This window comes from Vicugna pacos, chromosome 14 (genome assembly GCF_048564905.1).
Source record: "Vicugna pacos chromosome 14, VicPac4, whole genome shotgun sequence".
Taxonomy (NCBI): Eukaryota; Metazoa; Chordata; class Mammalia; order Artiodactyla; family Camelidae; genus Vicugna; species Vicugna pacos.
Window position 1 is genome coordinate 20,151,265 of NC_133000.1, and position 16,694 is coordinate 20,167,958.

Consider the following 16,694-nt stretch of genomic DNA (forward strand, 5'->3'; position numbering starts at 1 on the left):
ATCTATTATTGCATTTAACTCTTCACCTCTCCCTACAGATTGGTGGTTCTCAACCAGGACCAATTTTGTCCTCTGGGGGACAACTGACAATGCCTGGTGACATTTTTGGTTGTCACAATTATGGAGGTGCTTCAGTATGTAGAGGCCAGGGATGCTGCTGAACATTCAGTGTTTTGTAGGACAGCCCCCGACAAGAAAGAATTACCTGGCCCAAAACACCAAGAGTGCCAAGGTTGAGAATTCCTGTCCCTGAGTTATAACCTTTACTGTGTGATTTGTTTTATTCCTTGACTTGAGGTCTGGTCAATGTGACTTGCTTTTAGCCCACAGAATGAGGAAGAAATGTGATGTTGTCTTATGCACTTTCACATTTTCCTCTTGTGGCTCTTCTGTCATCACATAAGGAGCATGTTGTCTATCCCACTAGGATAAGAGAGTAGAATGAGGGACACGTGGTGCAGGGTCCCCGCCAGACACACAGACAGACAGTGAGAAGCAGAGGTACACAGCCCAGCCCAGCCCCCATCAGGCCAACCCCCGCCAACTTGCACACATAGAAGCTATGACAATTACTGATTGTTGTCTTAAGGCCACTGAGCTTAGGGACAGTTCATAATTTAGCAACAGACAATCAATGCATTAGATGAGAAAACTAATCTTCTCTAGCTCACATAGTTAGTAAATCAAAGAGCTAGGTTTCAAACTCAGACCTTGTTGACTCCAAAGTCCATTCTTAATCTTGAGATTATATATTTTTTTCTAATACCTTCATTTATGTACTCATTCTCCTGTTGGATAACTAAGTAACTTTCTGTATTTTGCAATTGTAAATTATGCTTCTCTGATAAACATCTGTTTTACATATATGTTTCTCTCCCCTTCTGATTTCTCTAGGATAGAAGTTCTCTGTCAAAGGATATGGACTTTTTAAGAGACTTGATCCATTTTGCTTGCATATTTTGTAAGAAATTTGAGTCATCCAAATAATAACATTAATTTAAAATATTGTAGTAATTATTTTGCAATATATACATGTATGAACTCATCAGGTGATACACTTTAAGCTTATACACATTATGTCAATATCTCAATCAATCTGGAAAAAATAAGATGAAATGAACCACTCCAAATTCTAATAATTAAGAGTTTAATTAATATGGCTCAGAGCCAATATAGTTTTAGATAAAATATACAATGCATAAGAAATGTACTCTTAGGCAATGTATATAAAATTTAAATTGTATGAGGAATGATTTTATTGCAGACAGCCATAGGATTTTAAGCAATGCATTATATCTGTGCTTTTATATTATATATCATTGGCTGCTTCTTATAGTCAGACATTAGTTGACTTATATCCAGAATAATGCAACTCATTTCTATAGCAACTTACTTTGATAAGTCATTTTTAATCATGAAGCAGATCCCCCCCCCAAAGTAGCCCTGTCTAAACAAGGCACTCCCTGAAGGTGACATTAGCAGCAATTGTGTGGCAGCAGAGGAGTTAAAGCTGGCTGGTGGGGGATGTTTTCCAGCAGTCCTATGTCTAATAAAATGCATGTCAAATAGAGACACGTGAATGATGTTTCTTCTCCACTGTAAGACTCAGTAAAAAATATATAGATAGATATGAATGTCTCCCTAAAGCCAGCATGTGACCCAGCGCGTACAGCGGGATTTATTAGTGTTTATTTTCACTTAGCATAACAACCTCAGCCTTAGAACATCAGCCTTAGAACCATCAGCCTTAGAACACCAAACCCTCATCCCAATAGGTGGTGGTCAGCAAAAACCAATGCAAAGAAAGACCACCCTCGGTCTCCCTAAAAAGAGGGCAGAGGAGGCTGAATCCCTAGATCTGAGGCAGGAAACCTAATAAACGTTCCTTCGTGTTGTCAAACCCTCGCTTTGCTGTTGCCTTGAGAAGACCTCAGGGCAGAAAAAACCCCGCCTCCTCCGCCAAGCCCGCCTGGCTTTGCTGCATTGCACCCATCTCTGCGCCTGCGCAGAGCCCAAGACTCGTGCGGTCCCGAGGGTCCGGGGGTTGGGGTTCAAAGCTGAGCTGCGCTGACTTACAGTTCTTAATAATTTTATCCTTTAATTACTTTGCTTTACAACTGTAAGTCTGATAGGACAATGGAGTATGAGCTGGGACCTTGGGGTGTCAGCCCACCTGCGGTCCCTGTCCCCACCCCCACCCTCCCCTAGCCGCTCGCATCCTCATCAGAGACCACTGTACCCCCACCCCCTACCCTGATGGTGTCCGGGTCGTGGGGAGTTGGCGAGGGGAGAGGAATCCACTCTCGGCCCTTGGTCTCTGCCCCCCGTAGCCACACGGTGGGGAGAGAGGAGATTAACTTCCCCACTGTCACTTTGTGCAGGAAGTTCCTGTCCCCGTGTGGCCAGTCTTCTCACTCACTCCACCGTTCACTGACTCGGCGCCGCCGGTGGTCAGAACGGGTCCCTGAGCGAAGGCTGTCTTCCTCTGGCCGGCTGCGGCCACTCTCCCCGCAGCAGGGGGCGCGTGCCTGTCTATCCCTCTGGCCCCTCAGTTTCGCCGTGTGAAGGTCACAGTCATCGTTTACAGTGTTAGTTTCTTCATTTTAGTGATGATGGAAACTTTACCCTGAGAGAAGTGAAATGCCTTGTTCACGGCCCCAGAACTAGCAAATCGCACAGCATAGACTCCAGGCATATCTTGTGACTAAATCCGAATTTCACATCCAGCCGTGCCTTCCCCTCACTGTGTGTCACTGGGGAACCTGATTAGGGGACCGAATCAGCCACGTCGAAGTCCAGTTCCTGCCCAGTCTCTCCTATCTAAAGGTCGTGACTGTGTTGAGCTCTTCGTAATTCTGTTACCAGGTGTTCCGACAGGATGTGGCTAGAAAATGGAAGACAGTGTAAAAGTGGCCACTGTATTTTTGTGCATAACAGTGTTGACTAGTGGCTTCTGTAGCATAAGTGCCTGGATTTGAATTCAGGCTCTGCCGTTTACTGTGTGCCCTCGGCTAAGACGCTGGATCTCTCTTACAACAGGTGGTATTTTGGCGTGAATGGGGCAGAGTGGGTAGAGGCCAGGGGACAGAGATTTCAGGAGAAAAACTTGCAAAAACCAGTCGATTGCAGGAGATGCTTTACATTTAATCTGTTGGCGGTGTTGAGAAATGATGTTCGGCTTTGGGACCAGTGAGTGACCTGACCAAGACTGTGTTTTAGAAAATTGTCCTGCCAGGGGGGCACTGTGTAGAAGGACTGGGAACAGGGCAGAGGCGTGGGGTTGGGTAGGAAAATCAGGCTGGGGTTTGTCCACATCAACTTGCTGACACAAAATCGACTGTTATTCACTTGAAACATGTTTCTCAATCATTTTAACGACCAATATTCGCAGTCATTTGGGCCAGTTGTGCAGCTGATCCAAAGCAATTGTTGAGTCATCTCAGAACTCAGAATGACTACTGAGCTCATGTTTTGAGCAGCCAAACAAGTTTGGAGGAATTAGCCTCTATCAATCCAGGAAGGGCTCATGTTAAAAGAATAAAGTTTTTATACCAGTTCCTCGGTGTATTGGCTAGAGCATGGAATTTAAGGGGAATTTCAGATTTCAGAAGAATGTGTGCTTGCTGGAAATTCAGCCCACATCATTACTTAGAAGCCAAGTAAGCACGGAGGGAAAGGTTCAGGTGAAGGTCACCCAGCTGTGAGTGGATTAGTGCTCAGTGGGGTTTTGCTGCAGAGAAATCTCTGCATGTGTTTTGTACACAAACGTGATGTAAAATTACACCACATTTATCAATGTGGTTTTCCAGAAGCTAAGCATACCACTCTCTCTGCTCTCACCTGGCTTCTGACTAGAAGCCAGTTTCTTGGGGATTGCAAAACTAACTCCTTACACCAGTGGGAGCCCCTCAAGGGCATCGGCCAAGCCTGGACAAGTCGTGTTTATTATTTCCTCCTCTGAACATTGTTGTGCCCGGACTGGATGCCCGGAACAGCTGTGACCATTTTGCTGCCACCAAGAGGGTGAAGCCAACACGTGAAGGAGAACAGATCACAGGGAACAGTAAGGGGCAGATCTGGAGCCTTGACATACTGTTATCTGTAGCCTGATTGACAGTTGGATTTCTTATTAGACAAGAAAGCAAATTTCCTCACTATTTAGGTCACTTCGAATTGGAGTTTTCTGTTACTTACCAATAAAAGCCTCCTGAGTTATACCTCCTGAAAACGCAAGGACACATCACAGACACACTCACTCGTACATACACACGCACCCCAAAATATCTCTTTTCTAACCAACCCTTGGTGTCTGAAATGCTTCTCCTTATGAGCCACTCTCGCCATTGGGGAATTTCCTTTCTACTGTAATACACACATCTCTAGGGGATCCCCTCTAAGGCTTTACTTTTCTAAAAATTGGTTTTAAACGAGTTCAACATTTTATTGAGTCCTTACTAAGTGCTAGACCTTCTAGGCTGTGAGGATTTTAGACATGGGTGGTCCTTAAAGACTTGGGTTTTTTTTTAAATGAAGAAGAATGATTTAGACCGCCATCTTCCTGGACTGTCCTCATTTTCACCACGAGGCTGATCAGCTCCCCTCAGGCTGAGAGAGGAAAATGTAGAAGAGCTTGGTGGAGGGGGAGAAGAAGATGGATTTGGCCCTGAGACTCTAATTCATTGCTCTTTCAAGGGCATTTTTACTTTGCCTGCAGGAAAGAGAAAGTGATCCATTGCAACTATGATTAAAATGCACTCCCTTTCTGCCTTTTCCTCTTTTTCTTTTACTTTAGAAAAGGAAAAATTGGCAAGAGGTGAGCTCAGCGTCCGGGATGTGAAGCCAGGACTCAAAAGGAGAGGAAAAAAAAAACCCCACTTGAAATGTCAAATCAGAGTAGAATGAATTTGAAGATCTGGGTCAGCATGGAGACCAGCATATATGTTGACCCCACTGACCCCTAAAATCTTCCCCAGAAATGATTTCTGGTTGGAAGATGGTACCAAAGGGGGTGAGGATGAGCAGGATAGGTGCTCAGTGCTGATCAGGTCAAACTGTGTAACAGATCTGACGGACTTCAGGAATGATGATGCTATTCAATCCGTATTTCGGTTTATTCCTTCTGACACCTTTGCACGTTTGTTTTGCTTGAATTCTCAACAACACAAGATAGATGAAGTGGCTATTATTGTTTTAATTTTGTGAATACAGAAGCAGAGCTGCAGAAAAGTTAAGTGTCTTATCCAAAGTTTATAACAGTTGTTGCAGAGCAAGACTAGATCTCTGACCTCACAACGTCAAATTTGTTCGTATTTCCACTCTGTCGTACCTCCCCGACATGGGATTCCATGTAAAGGCGCTACACCTAAAAAAACTCACAATGCAAACATAGCCCCAATGGCTCCATTTCCCCCCCATCCACCACCATTCACCCAATTCTCTATAGCTTCGGCAAGAAATTGGGGTCAAAAACGGAGGGGCTTTTAAGATTTTAAGAGCCACACACACACACACACACAAGCTAGGTTGTGGATTCTCATGACTGACAGAGGACACAGGTGAATTCATCAATCATGTACTCGACCAGCCTGTATTGGGTTCTTCTCTACCCCCATTGTCCACCCACCCCTTTGGGGACCCTGAAGAAGCACAAAGAACTGAACCCTTATATACTGAAGCTGCTCAGATTCCTTTTGGAAGGTAAGACCAAGTCTTAGGGAATAATCAAAAAGTAGTAGGAGCCAAGAGATAACTGAGTCTTAAATTGTGTGGTTAGAACACAAAGAACAATGGGAGTTCACAAGGAAAAGATGGCAGATGGATTCGCGGGGCTTACCCAACGACTTGAAGGACGGTGAGAATCTGGCCAGGTGAGAAATGGGAGGACGTCTCAGGTAGAAGCAATGACATCAGTCACATGGTGTGTGACTGCTGGAGTGCAGAAGAAAGCCTGGTAGTCTTACATTCAAATCCTAAACACACACACACACACACACACACACACACACACAAGCCAGATGTCCTGACTCACCAGTCTATAAAACGGAATCATAACAGTCACTTCGTGGAATTGTCATCAGGGTTCAAAGAGATTTTGCAAGAAAATAGCCCTAGCATGATGTTCAATATATCAGAGGCTCTCAAAACCCGAAAAGATGTCTGACTCCTGCCCGATGCACAGTTTTTAATCATGGGACAAATGCTGACATGGATTTCCTAAAACAAACCCAGATATTTCTTAATCATTGATCAAGGCCAAGAAAAGTGGATGAAACTACATTAATGGACTATAGATCATTTTAAACAATTTGATGTAATATAGTTCATAAGCCCTTTTCAGCAATAAGAAGGGAAATTAGTTTTTGTGGGAAGACTGGAGATTGCAGTGGTACATTTTGCAGAGCCAAATTGGGAGGGCGGGAGGGGCTCGTGGCTGGGGCACTTGAAATGTAAGAAGACAGAGATGAAAGGGTGTTTTACTTCTCTGTGTGCCAGGAAGGAATTCATATTTGGCCCCAGGGGCATCCCTAGAGGTCTGGTTTCCAAGGGTTATGTTCCTCTGGCAAAAGTGAGTTGCCCGACTATTTAGGGGGATTCTGATGAATTTCTCCTCTTACTGAGTGGGATAGGCAAGTTTGGGCCAGATCTGAATTGCTCAGGACAGACAAAAGGGGGCTTAATTTTGCCACCAGCAACCTCCTTCTCTGCCTATACATCTGTGTCACTCTCCTTCTCTCCTTAAGAAGTCTTGAGCAGGTATTTTAAAATATTCATTGCGAGTGGACTAAATTGGTCTATCTCTTCTGGGTCAAGACCTGCATTCCTGTTCGACCCAGGGCACTGAATGACTCATTTCTTTCAGGGATACCAATAACCACAGAAATCTCCTTAAGTCCCCTATAGAAACAAGATTATGCCATATGTAGCTTTAAAAAAATAATTTGAAGACTACGTTAATATTAATAGTACACAACAAACTTCAAAGGATTTTATTGTAAAGCACAGATAAGAAAGGTTTTCTCCCCGTGTTTGCCTGTGTTCCTCCAGTTAGCCAGCTTTTACAATAGAAAAGCACAATTCTTGCCGTGGTGTTGGACCAGAAGCTTAACTCTATTTTTCAGGCCAGCAGATGCTCTCTAGACACTGCAGCTCTCAGGGCTGGGCTTCTGCGGGCCAATATTTCAGGCTTAAATAAAAAAAATCCCTAGGTTTTGACACATCAGAGTTTCTGTGTGAAAAGAAAGCCTTTATCACCGGTCTTTAATAGATCACAAACAAAAATGTTCAGCTGAGTTGTTGAGTTTCTTTTAACAATCTCATTAATGGGTTTATTGAACACGTTCAGGAAAGTATTTTTCTCTGAAACTGTCCTGTTTCCTCATCTTGTCTCCTCAAATCAAGAGAATGGTGAGAAAACCTGTGTCAGGAGGGGAGGCGGGAACGCTGGACACCAAGTCTGGTTCCTGCCAGGTGTGTCAGCGCCTAATTCTAAATACGATCTAAGTGGAAGGGTGTAAACAGAGAGAGACAGCACACCGGGGAGAAGTCACTTTTTCTCATTCTAAAAAGCCTCTCCTCACCCTTCCAGCTGACACACTTTTCCCCAAGCTTCTCGGTTATTCCATCTCAGAAGCACACAGGCCGACATCACGGGGCTGTAGGCTCATTTAGCACCAAAAGCTCTGATGTTTCTCTATTGAAAAGATTGGCTTTAATGCCCGTTATTATTGAATTCAATGGTAGCATAACAGCAGGGCAATTTTGGAAGGAAGAAAATATCCGTAATTCCATTCTCCTAGCACAGCAACATTCTCCTATTTGTCTGTGCCCATGCAGGTTGCAGATCTGGGGATTTTGGGGGGATCATTCAGTGTTTTACTTATAGTCTCTCCAGTTTTGGCCTCTTTCCGGTCCCTCCTTGGAAGCCATCACCCCCAAAAAGGAGACTAGCAGAGTGGCTGGTTCCATGACTCGTTGGGATTTGGAAAGTTTAGTAGGTTGAATGGTGGCACTCAAAAGACAGGTCCACATCTTAACCCTTAGGGTCTCTGGATGTCACCTTACTTAGGAATGGGCCATTGCAGATGTAATTAAGGACCTTGAGAGGAGATTTTCCTGGATTATCCAGGTGGGCCCTCTATCCAGTCACAGTTGTCCTTAGAAGAAACAGAAGCAAAGAAGACACAGGGAGAAAAGGAGAAAGACAGAGGCAGAGACTGACATGAAGCCGTCACGGGGGACTCCTGGGGCCACCAGAAGCCAGAAGAGGGAGGGAAAGATTCTCCCCCAGAGCCCTGGAGTTAGTGTGGCCCTGCCCTCACCTCAGTTGTAGATATTTGGCTGCAGAGCTGTAAGAATGAATTTTTGTTGTAAGCCACCAAGTTTGTGGTATATGTTTAGGCGGCTGCAGGACACTCATGGAGGAAAACAGCCTTTCACGGTTTCGGGAACAGGATTGCACGGAAGTTTCCCGACCTCACTCGCAAGGAAGCCCTGCTGCCTGTCAGGCCCGTTCTTCTCCCGGGAACGTGGACACTGGGGTCTCTCCCCAACCCAGGGCTCCCCCGTGTCTTGGCAGCGGGCTCACCTATCCCTCCAGGCAGCTGGAGTCAGACCACTTCTAGGCATCCTGACCATCTTCTTTCAAAACTGAACCCCTGCTGAGCCTCTGGCCACACACAAAAACCTCCTCCCGGAACCGACATGGATGCTCAGCCACAAGCTGCTTTCCTGTTTCATTCCCACGGGCCAGACCCTCCTCCCAGCCCCCTCACCGTTGACTTGGGCTTGGACGTGGATGGGGCTTGCCTTTTGGATCACAGGCCACCTGTGTTGGTGATTTCGAAGAGAGAAGGGATGGAAGGTGCTGACTGTCTGTGGGCCTCACCTTCTTCCTCTGCTGTAATGTCTCTCTGGGATTTAGGTAAACGCCTCCAGATTCCCCTTCCCTATTTCATAACATTTTCCCTCATTTGGGTATTTCTGATAAGTCCTACTTATTATTTGTGCTTCCCCTAGAGTTGTGTGATGTTTTCTCCTGTTACCTATTAGGGACCAAGATGTTTTCATTCTCAATTTGAATTCTCTACTTTAAATCTGAACGAGTGCCCTCAGCACAGGTTTCCTCACCCAGAGAAGTTTCAAGGTCACCAGAAATGAAGGTGCTTCGGAGCACCAGCACCTTCACCCTGAGATCATGGCGGTGGCCCCAAACTTCCCTCCTCCACTCCTGCATCTGCAGGCTGTTCTGTTCCGCACCTCACAGTGTTCGGGCAAACTCTTGTCATTTCACTGGCTCCCACCAGAAATGCAAACTCAACTAAAAACAAACTCATGAGGATGCTTGGGTAACTTTATCCGAGATTTCAGGGTTACAGGTAAGGTTCTGATCTCTCAACTGCTCTGTCCTTCCTGCCATCAGCCACGTGACCATCCTGCAGCCCTAGGAAGTTAATACCGTCTCTATCCTGGTGTCTCCCACAATGCAGAGTGTGGTGCTTTGCTCAAGACAGGCTATTTGGCAGCTGGAGAAAAAGGACAAACTGTGTGTTCAACCTGGGGACGCGGGATGTAGCAAATGGGATGAGAGGATAAAACTAGTGGCTCTAATTTGAGCTCTTCTTATTGCTGACCCTCACAACCCTTCTGCACAGACAGGGAGGCTCCTGCTTTACAAGGGAGGAAACCGAAATCCAAATGGTGGCTGCTGGCCCAGGGTCACCAGGCAACAGAGCTCAGATTCCAACCCTGAGTCTAGGTGATACCCAAATCTGTGATCTTTCTTCCAAAAGATGCTCATGCCACTTGAGGAGCTTTCATTCCACCAACCTGAGATGGTTGAGATCAGTCTTTTGAGGAAACAAAGCTTCTTCAGAATCCATAGGAAAAGGAAGAAAATGGGTTTTGCCCAAGAGAGTAACACCTCGTGATTTTAAGACCCTGATGAGGGAGATTGAAGTATCTATTACCTCCTTCTAGGAGGATGTATATTATCTCTGAAACCAGCCCTGATCCCCATGTTCTTAGCTCTGGGGGCTTCTAATGGACTAAGTAACTTCTAGCCCATTCCTTTGTCACAGGAAAGGATCCCTCTTTGAATTTTCAATCTTCTATAGAGATTGAAAGCCAGGAATGGTATGAATCATGTTATAAGTGGTCCATGTCTGACAATATCAAAGAGCTTGTCACTGCAAATAGCCAGAGAGCTAGTCAAGATGCAGTAACAACAGAAAATATCAGTCAACAAAGGAGAGGGGAGGTGAGGGTAGATGATAAGGAAATAGAGTTTTTTAATTACAAGAATAGAAGAGCAGCAGTATCATAAAAAGTGTTATTAATCAAAAGGATAGATTTCTGTTTTATAGCTAAAATCTAACATTCCCTGTGTACAAAATATTTTATCGTAAAGTGACATGAGGCTAAATCATAATAATGTGAATCAATAACCAATTAGCATTTATAAATGCAGCTACTGGGAAACATATTTCAATTTCATAGCATAGAAGCTAGAGATTCGATTAACAAAGCCAACAATGAAGCCAACACATGCTTGGAGTGGCCCAGAAGGATTCTACAGGCTAACCGTGAAGCCGCAAGTTGAGTCAAAGTTGTGCCACTACAATGTGCAGGTATAATCCCATGCCACTATCTCTAGCCACATCAATAATTAGACGCACAGAGAGGATGAAGCTTTTTACGTGAGACACCCGGGAAACGGGTCTGCTCTGGGTAGCTCTCTAGGATGTCCTGATGGAGATGAGTGAGACAAAGGGAAGCCGGAGGAAAGCAACTTTGTTAAACAAGAATGGCCACCTGTGTACTGTTCTGAGAAGATGCAAGGAGGCAGGGATGTGATCTAGCTGAAAACTGACTCAAAAGTATTTTGAGATGACTTCAAATTTGGCCCACTTCCCTTGCTTTGGATTTGGCACGTGTTGGGAAGAAGAAGAAATGGAGCAGGTAACATGAGCAAACATTCCATTGGCCGTAGCATCCAGTATGTGTTAGTTTCCTGATCTGTCCTGTCATTCCTCAACATCCTCTTCCTTGTGCTGAGCACTGTCAATGTCTGGTTCCATCTCAATCAGATGCAGCTGCCTTCTAGTCTCCAAGGGCCATCAGAGAAACTAAATGGTCCTCTGAGGCAAGAATCAGGCATTAGGGGAAAAGAAAAAAGGAAAGGATTAAAACACCTAAGAGTGGAAGTGGTGGAGAGGGGGTAACTGAGAAGAAAAAGTGAGAGTACAAAGTGGCATGTAGGCGGGAAAAGTAAGGTATTGGATCTCGCATTTTGGATCCTTCTCTTCAGATCCTGGAAATGTTGAGCATCACTAGAAAAAAGAAAAAACCTTTCCTTTACCTCCTGTCATATCTGCTTGCTACAGTTGCGTTCTTTAAGGCATAAGCCAGTTCACACCAACATTTCATTGTCATAGATTCATTCCAGGGAAGCTCTAAATATCCTTGACCTACTGGGTAACATACACAAAATTGACATTACTGTCAGCCTGACTTTTCAAGGTCTTGTATAGAGGGTCTCTCTTCGCACTGCAGACCATCCATCACGGTGGTTCTCTGGTCTGGCTCGTGCCACCATGTACTTTCTTGCTAGATCCCAGGTGTTTTTCCATCCCTAGACCTTGGATTTTAGCTCATCTTTGAGACACTGTAAGTTAGTTGCCTCTAAGTTAAAAGTGAGAATGAATATTCTATAACACTTTTGGAGCCGTTCAGCCCACCTCCTATCCAGTCTGATTTTGTTTCTTGACCTTCGATGATACTCAGATTGGGTTCAATGACCTCCTCTCTGTTCCCACATTATTCTCTGGATGCCTATACCTTGGAGCTTACCATGCTCTTACTAGGCTGGCTCCCATTAAAATGAAGATTCCTCAAGGGTAAGAAGAGGGCCATAGGATCCCCAGTGCTTCACACACTGTTGGTGCTCAATAAATGATGTGCAACAAACAAAAGTGAATGAATGTGATTCACCATTGGAAATGATCAAATCGTATTCTAGGAGCCAGGGGAGTTAGAAAGGCTGTCTACATAACAAGATTTTGTGTCAGTGGAGAGTGGAGAAATTCTCCAATTGCCCCTCAAAATTCATTTTTCCTTAAACTGAGAATAAACAGGATCAGAGTAATTGAGATATGTAACACTTAAGTGATACTTTGAACCAGTCGCCCTCCAATTTATGGATAGTTTTAAAACCATAAGTGTATTTTGGTCCATGATTAAGTCCCACCATCAAAGATCTACTGTTTAAATTTTTACGGCTCCCCCATGTAGATTCCTATGAGGATAAACACGCAGACCACCGTTAATGCTTTTTCATGGTCGTAAGGGATACAATATTCCCGGGTTCCTCCAGGTCAAACAATTGCTCTGCAGGGCATCACGAACTTGTGCAAAGCAACACTTTTTTTCCTCACAACATAAGCATAACAAACTTATCTTTTTTTGAGCGAGGAAGCCTCTATTTTCCATCTGGCTCCATTCTTGCCTCCAAATCCCTTGTAAACTATGTTTCAAATGCCGAGGTTCGTTAATTTAATTGAATCTGTTCCTAATTTTTAATTAAATCTGCATTTCTCCCAGTAACCTCTGGAAAGATAGAAGCCACATTAGCATATTGGGGAGAACAGGATCACAGAGCAAGACAGACAAGAAAGAGAAGCACAAAAAGCACAAGGCGGGTTTTCTTATAAATTTATTTTCATACCAAAAAAATAATAATAATAACATTCAAAGGCAATGTTTTTTATTGTATAGTATAAAATAACTTCCGCTAAATTAAAAATGGATTTTGTTTTTGCTGATAAGCCACTGATAACTTTGCCATTAAAAAAAATGTACAATTTGCAGCACTCGTAGAAAAAAACACCTGTTCAATAATTATATAAATACTCTTGGCAGATCCCAGTAGCCCAGTATGTATCTCTTTTGGCAATGTCAGCTTTCTAAAGTCAATTAGCTTCTAAATTTGAAAGGCACCTGGTGGCCAACATTCTGCTTATTATTCAAGGCATCCATTTTAATTTTTTTTGCACAGACTTGACAAGTCTGAAAAATCTATTAAGTTAAAAACGAGGAAGAAATATAATACAGTTGATATCAGCAAACAACATTTTCTTCCCTCTTAGCTGCAAGGTTTCCCTGGGGGATTTACAAAGTGCACCAGTTAAATACGTCTGTACATTTAAAACATTAAATATGTCAACAGCGAGACAGTTTTAAATATTTCGAATCAAATACTATAGCACAAATATAATTTACAATACTTTGCACAGGAAACATTACATCTGAAATATAACTTTAGATATTATATAAAAATACATATATTTTCCTCTCCTCATTAGAAAAAGTCTTTATTTGCAGGTTCCAGCATGATGTAACAATTCAAAAGAATTTAACCCTTCAGATTGTCATCAGTTTGCCATTAGATGACCCCTCTCCACTTCAGCTGCATCGTGGCACATAACCACAGGCTAGAGTCAGAAAATTAACCCTTCCCATAGCTCAAATGCGGTTTTTCATAAAGGCAACTGTAACTGCTCCACTCACTTTTAATTCTAGGAATTCATCACAAAATTTAAAAACCATTGTGTAAGAAAACCCTTAGATTGTAACACATCTTGAGTCCAACACCTCCCATTGGCTGTAAATACATTTGCTCTCTACAGAATCAAAAGCATGGCTGGGGTCTTCTTGTACCCTGTGGGTCACACCTCTTAGTAGTCTTACACACCTATATACATCTTTCTGGGCTTGTTTTAAAAAAGTTTTCTATACATCCTAAGAAATAACGTGAAAACGCTCCACCAGATGGGGCTCAATCTATATCTCGCACTTTAAAAGCCCCAAAGTACGTTGCATCTTGGTCTGGATCCAGTAGTGAAGGGTTGGATACCTCAATGCTTATCTGCTCCCCAGACCGTAGTTTAAAAAATCCTCCAACGTTTATAGAGTAAAAATGGAATTCAGCTTTCCCTGACCAGTATTTGGTGCTTCCTCCTTTCATCAGGGTGTGAGAACTCGGGATTTTGATGCTGGTTTTGGTGACATACACCATGAGCTGAAGATACTTCACGCTGAGGTTTCCCGAAGCTTCGTGGTGGCGAAAGCAAATGTTGGCATACAGGTAATAAAAGCCGTCTTGGTTAACTATGAGTTTTCCATTCCTGAACGTCATGTTGGAGATCTTGGCCCAACCTCGGTCATGGTACCAGCAGGACAGACTCACTTTCTGGGAACCTAAGGAAAAGAGAGACACTTGATTTTTTTTTTCTAAGTTTTCGGAGATAGAATCCAGGACCCTGTATATGCTAAGCATGCACTCGACCACAGAGCTATTACCCACCCTGACGAGACATGTGATTTAAAACACACCCCTTCAAATGAGGTTGGAGAAAAACTCACTGTAACAGTCATTGTTCCAATGGGAAAATAGCTTCTCCGAATGTATCTCCTAAAGCCAGAGTATGAGTATAGTAAGATGTGCCAGTGCCCTCTGCTAGGCACTTGAGAGGGTAGCAAGGCAAAAATCTCATTTTTCCTGCCCTCATGGGATAAGTATGATATACATTTAGATTGGAAGCAAGGCATGGGCCCTGACAAGAAAGGTGCAAATGCTGTAGTGGGAATTCAAAGGAAGGAGATTACCTCCTCTCAGAAGAGTCAAGAATGACTTTATTGAGCAACTGAGCCTGATAACTTAAAGGAGGAACAGGATTCAGCCAACAGAAGCATAAAGGTCATTCAAGGCTGAAGGAAGAGAATCAATCAAAGGCAGTTCAAACAGGAAAGCAAGGAACAGGTCTAGGAGGAGACTGTCCACACTTCATGGGACCCTCACCTTTTTTTTTTTTAATTTTTATTGAAGTGTAGTTGATTTACAATGTTAGTTTCAGGCGTACAGCAAAGTGATTCAGTTATACGTATACATACATATACATTTTTCCTTTTCAGATTCTTTTCCATTATGATATTACAAGAAATTAAATATAGCTCCCTGTGCTATACAGTAGGTCCTTGTTTATTATTTTATATATAGTAACATGTGTCTGTTAACCTCCAATTCCTAATTTATCCCTCCCCGCCCTTTCCCCTTCGGTAACCATAGTTTGTTTTCTATGTCCATGAGTCTGTTTTGGTTTGTAAATAGAATTTGTATCATTATTGTTTAGATTCCATTTATAAGTGACATCATATGATATTTGTCTTTCTCAGACATGGTCTGACTTACTTCACTCAGTACGATCATCTCTAACCACCTTCTCTTTTAATTCATGGAGAGAGGTATGTAGAAGGAACTGAAAATCTGGGTCACAGCAACTTCAACCAAAAAGTCAGCCTCTTAAATTCTATGCTCATCACCGCTGATTTTCTCCTCCTCCAATTGCCCAAATGCCTCCCAAGGTCACATGACTGAAAAGCTGCCCCCAGAGAAGTTCACAAAGAAAATATTCTTGGCTTTGCACTCCCCCACTTCACAACGTCACACCATCCTCAAAGATGGTAAAATCTCTCCTGATGAGCCAGAATTCTCCTTTAGCTCCTTCTCACACCTGAAATGTGACACCTGATGTTTATGCCACTGTTGCTGGAGTGGCAGAAGTTTCTAGAAAATCTATATCAGCCATGCACCCAATGCGTTTAATATTTCAGGTCTTTAGTGTATTTTACTAGGTCTTTGAAAAGCGACCACTTCCATGATAAAATTAATTAAATATTTGTATTTATGTGGATACCTGTTATATAATTGGAAAAAGAGTCAGCTGGTGGGGAAAAAGGTGTCACTTTATGGAAGGTCAAAAGACACAGTTTTCCTCCAGAGGATTTGGTGGTAAATACTTATACTAAGCTATCCAGGGGCAGGAAAGGTTTCCTGGACTCCTCCTCTTATCCACAGGAGGGCGCTAGACTGAGCCTGAGAAGCCATCACAGGCATGGCTGCCTCCAGGTCCGAGCACAGCACACACCCTTTTCCATCAGAGATCCTACCTCAGGTCATCCCAGATTAAAGCATCCCAGATGTAAACATCATCCTGTGGTCCCAAGTGAGTCAAAATGAGACTACAAGACTCTGTTCATTGCATCCTCGTAAACCCTAGTCATTTCTCCAGATTGGTAAACAGCCACCCAATCCATTGACAAACCTAATAAAACTCAATGTGTTTTCTATCTCAAACCATCTGTGTTTACCTCCTTCTTACCCTACTCTTGTATTCAATCCTTTAGCCAATGAATTATTGGTCTTACAGTTTATCTCCTATGATAGCTCTTAACAGACAGCAGCAGAATGGCTAAGGTGAAGTCTACCCTCTCGATGGGCTGGATCAGCCAGTGTTAGAGCAAGGTCTTGGTGCTGTGGTCTGGGAAGGCAGGGAAGGAACATGAACCAGGGGAGAATACAGAAACCTTGACCACACACCTCTCTCTTTGATAGCTTAAGGTAAGTGGAAGGAGTGTCCTTATTTCCTACTAAACATACCAGTTTTTATCCATTCCCTGATTAAATCGGTCACTCAACAATGAATGGTCCTTTCTATGGGCGTTCACTCTACCCATGATTAAGAATTATACCAAGCAGTGGACCCTCAAGGCACTTACCACTTCATAGTGAAGAAAATAAGAAATGGGCACACAAAAGGAAAAAAGATAACATTTTCATTTCGGAATGTCACATAGCGCAC

The 16,694-nt window shown here is 43.2% G+C and overlaps 1 protein-coding gene across 1 annotated transcript in view; it reads right to left on the bottom strand.

Annotated features, from left to right (window-relative positions):
• Positions 1-13,718: 13,718 nt before the first annotated feature.
• TNFSF11 (TNF superfamily member 11) overlaps positions 13,719-16,694 on the bottom strand; it is a 31,360-nt gene continuing 28,384 nt past the window's right edge. The window contains exon 5 of the mRNA XM_072937375.1: positions 13,719-14,253. Coding sequence (XP_072793476.1) covers positions 13,832-14,253 — 422 coding nt within the window. The 3' untranslated portion in view covers positions 13,719-13,831. The remainder of the gene's footprint in view (positions 14,254-16,694) is intronic.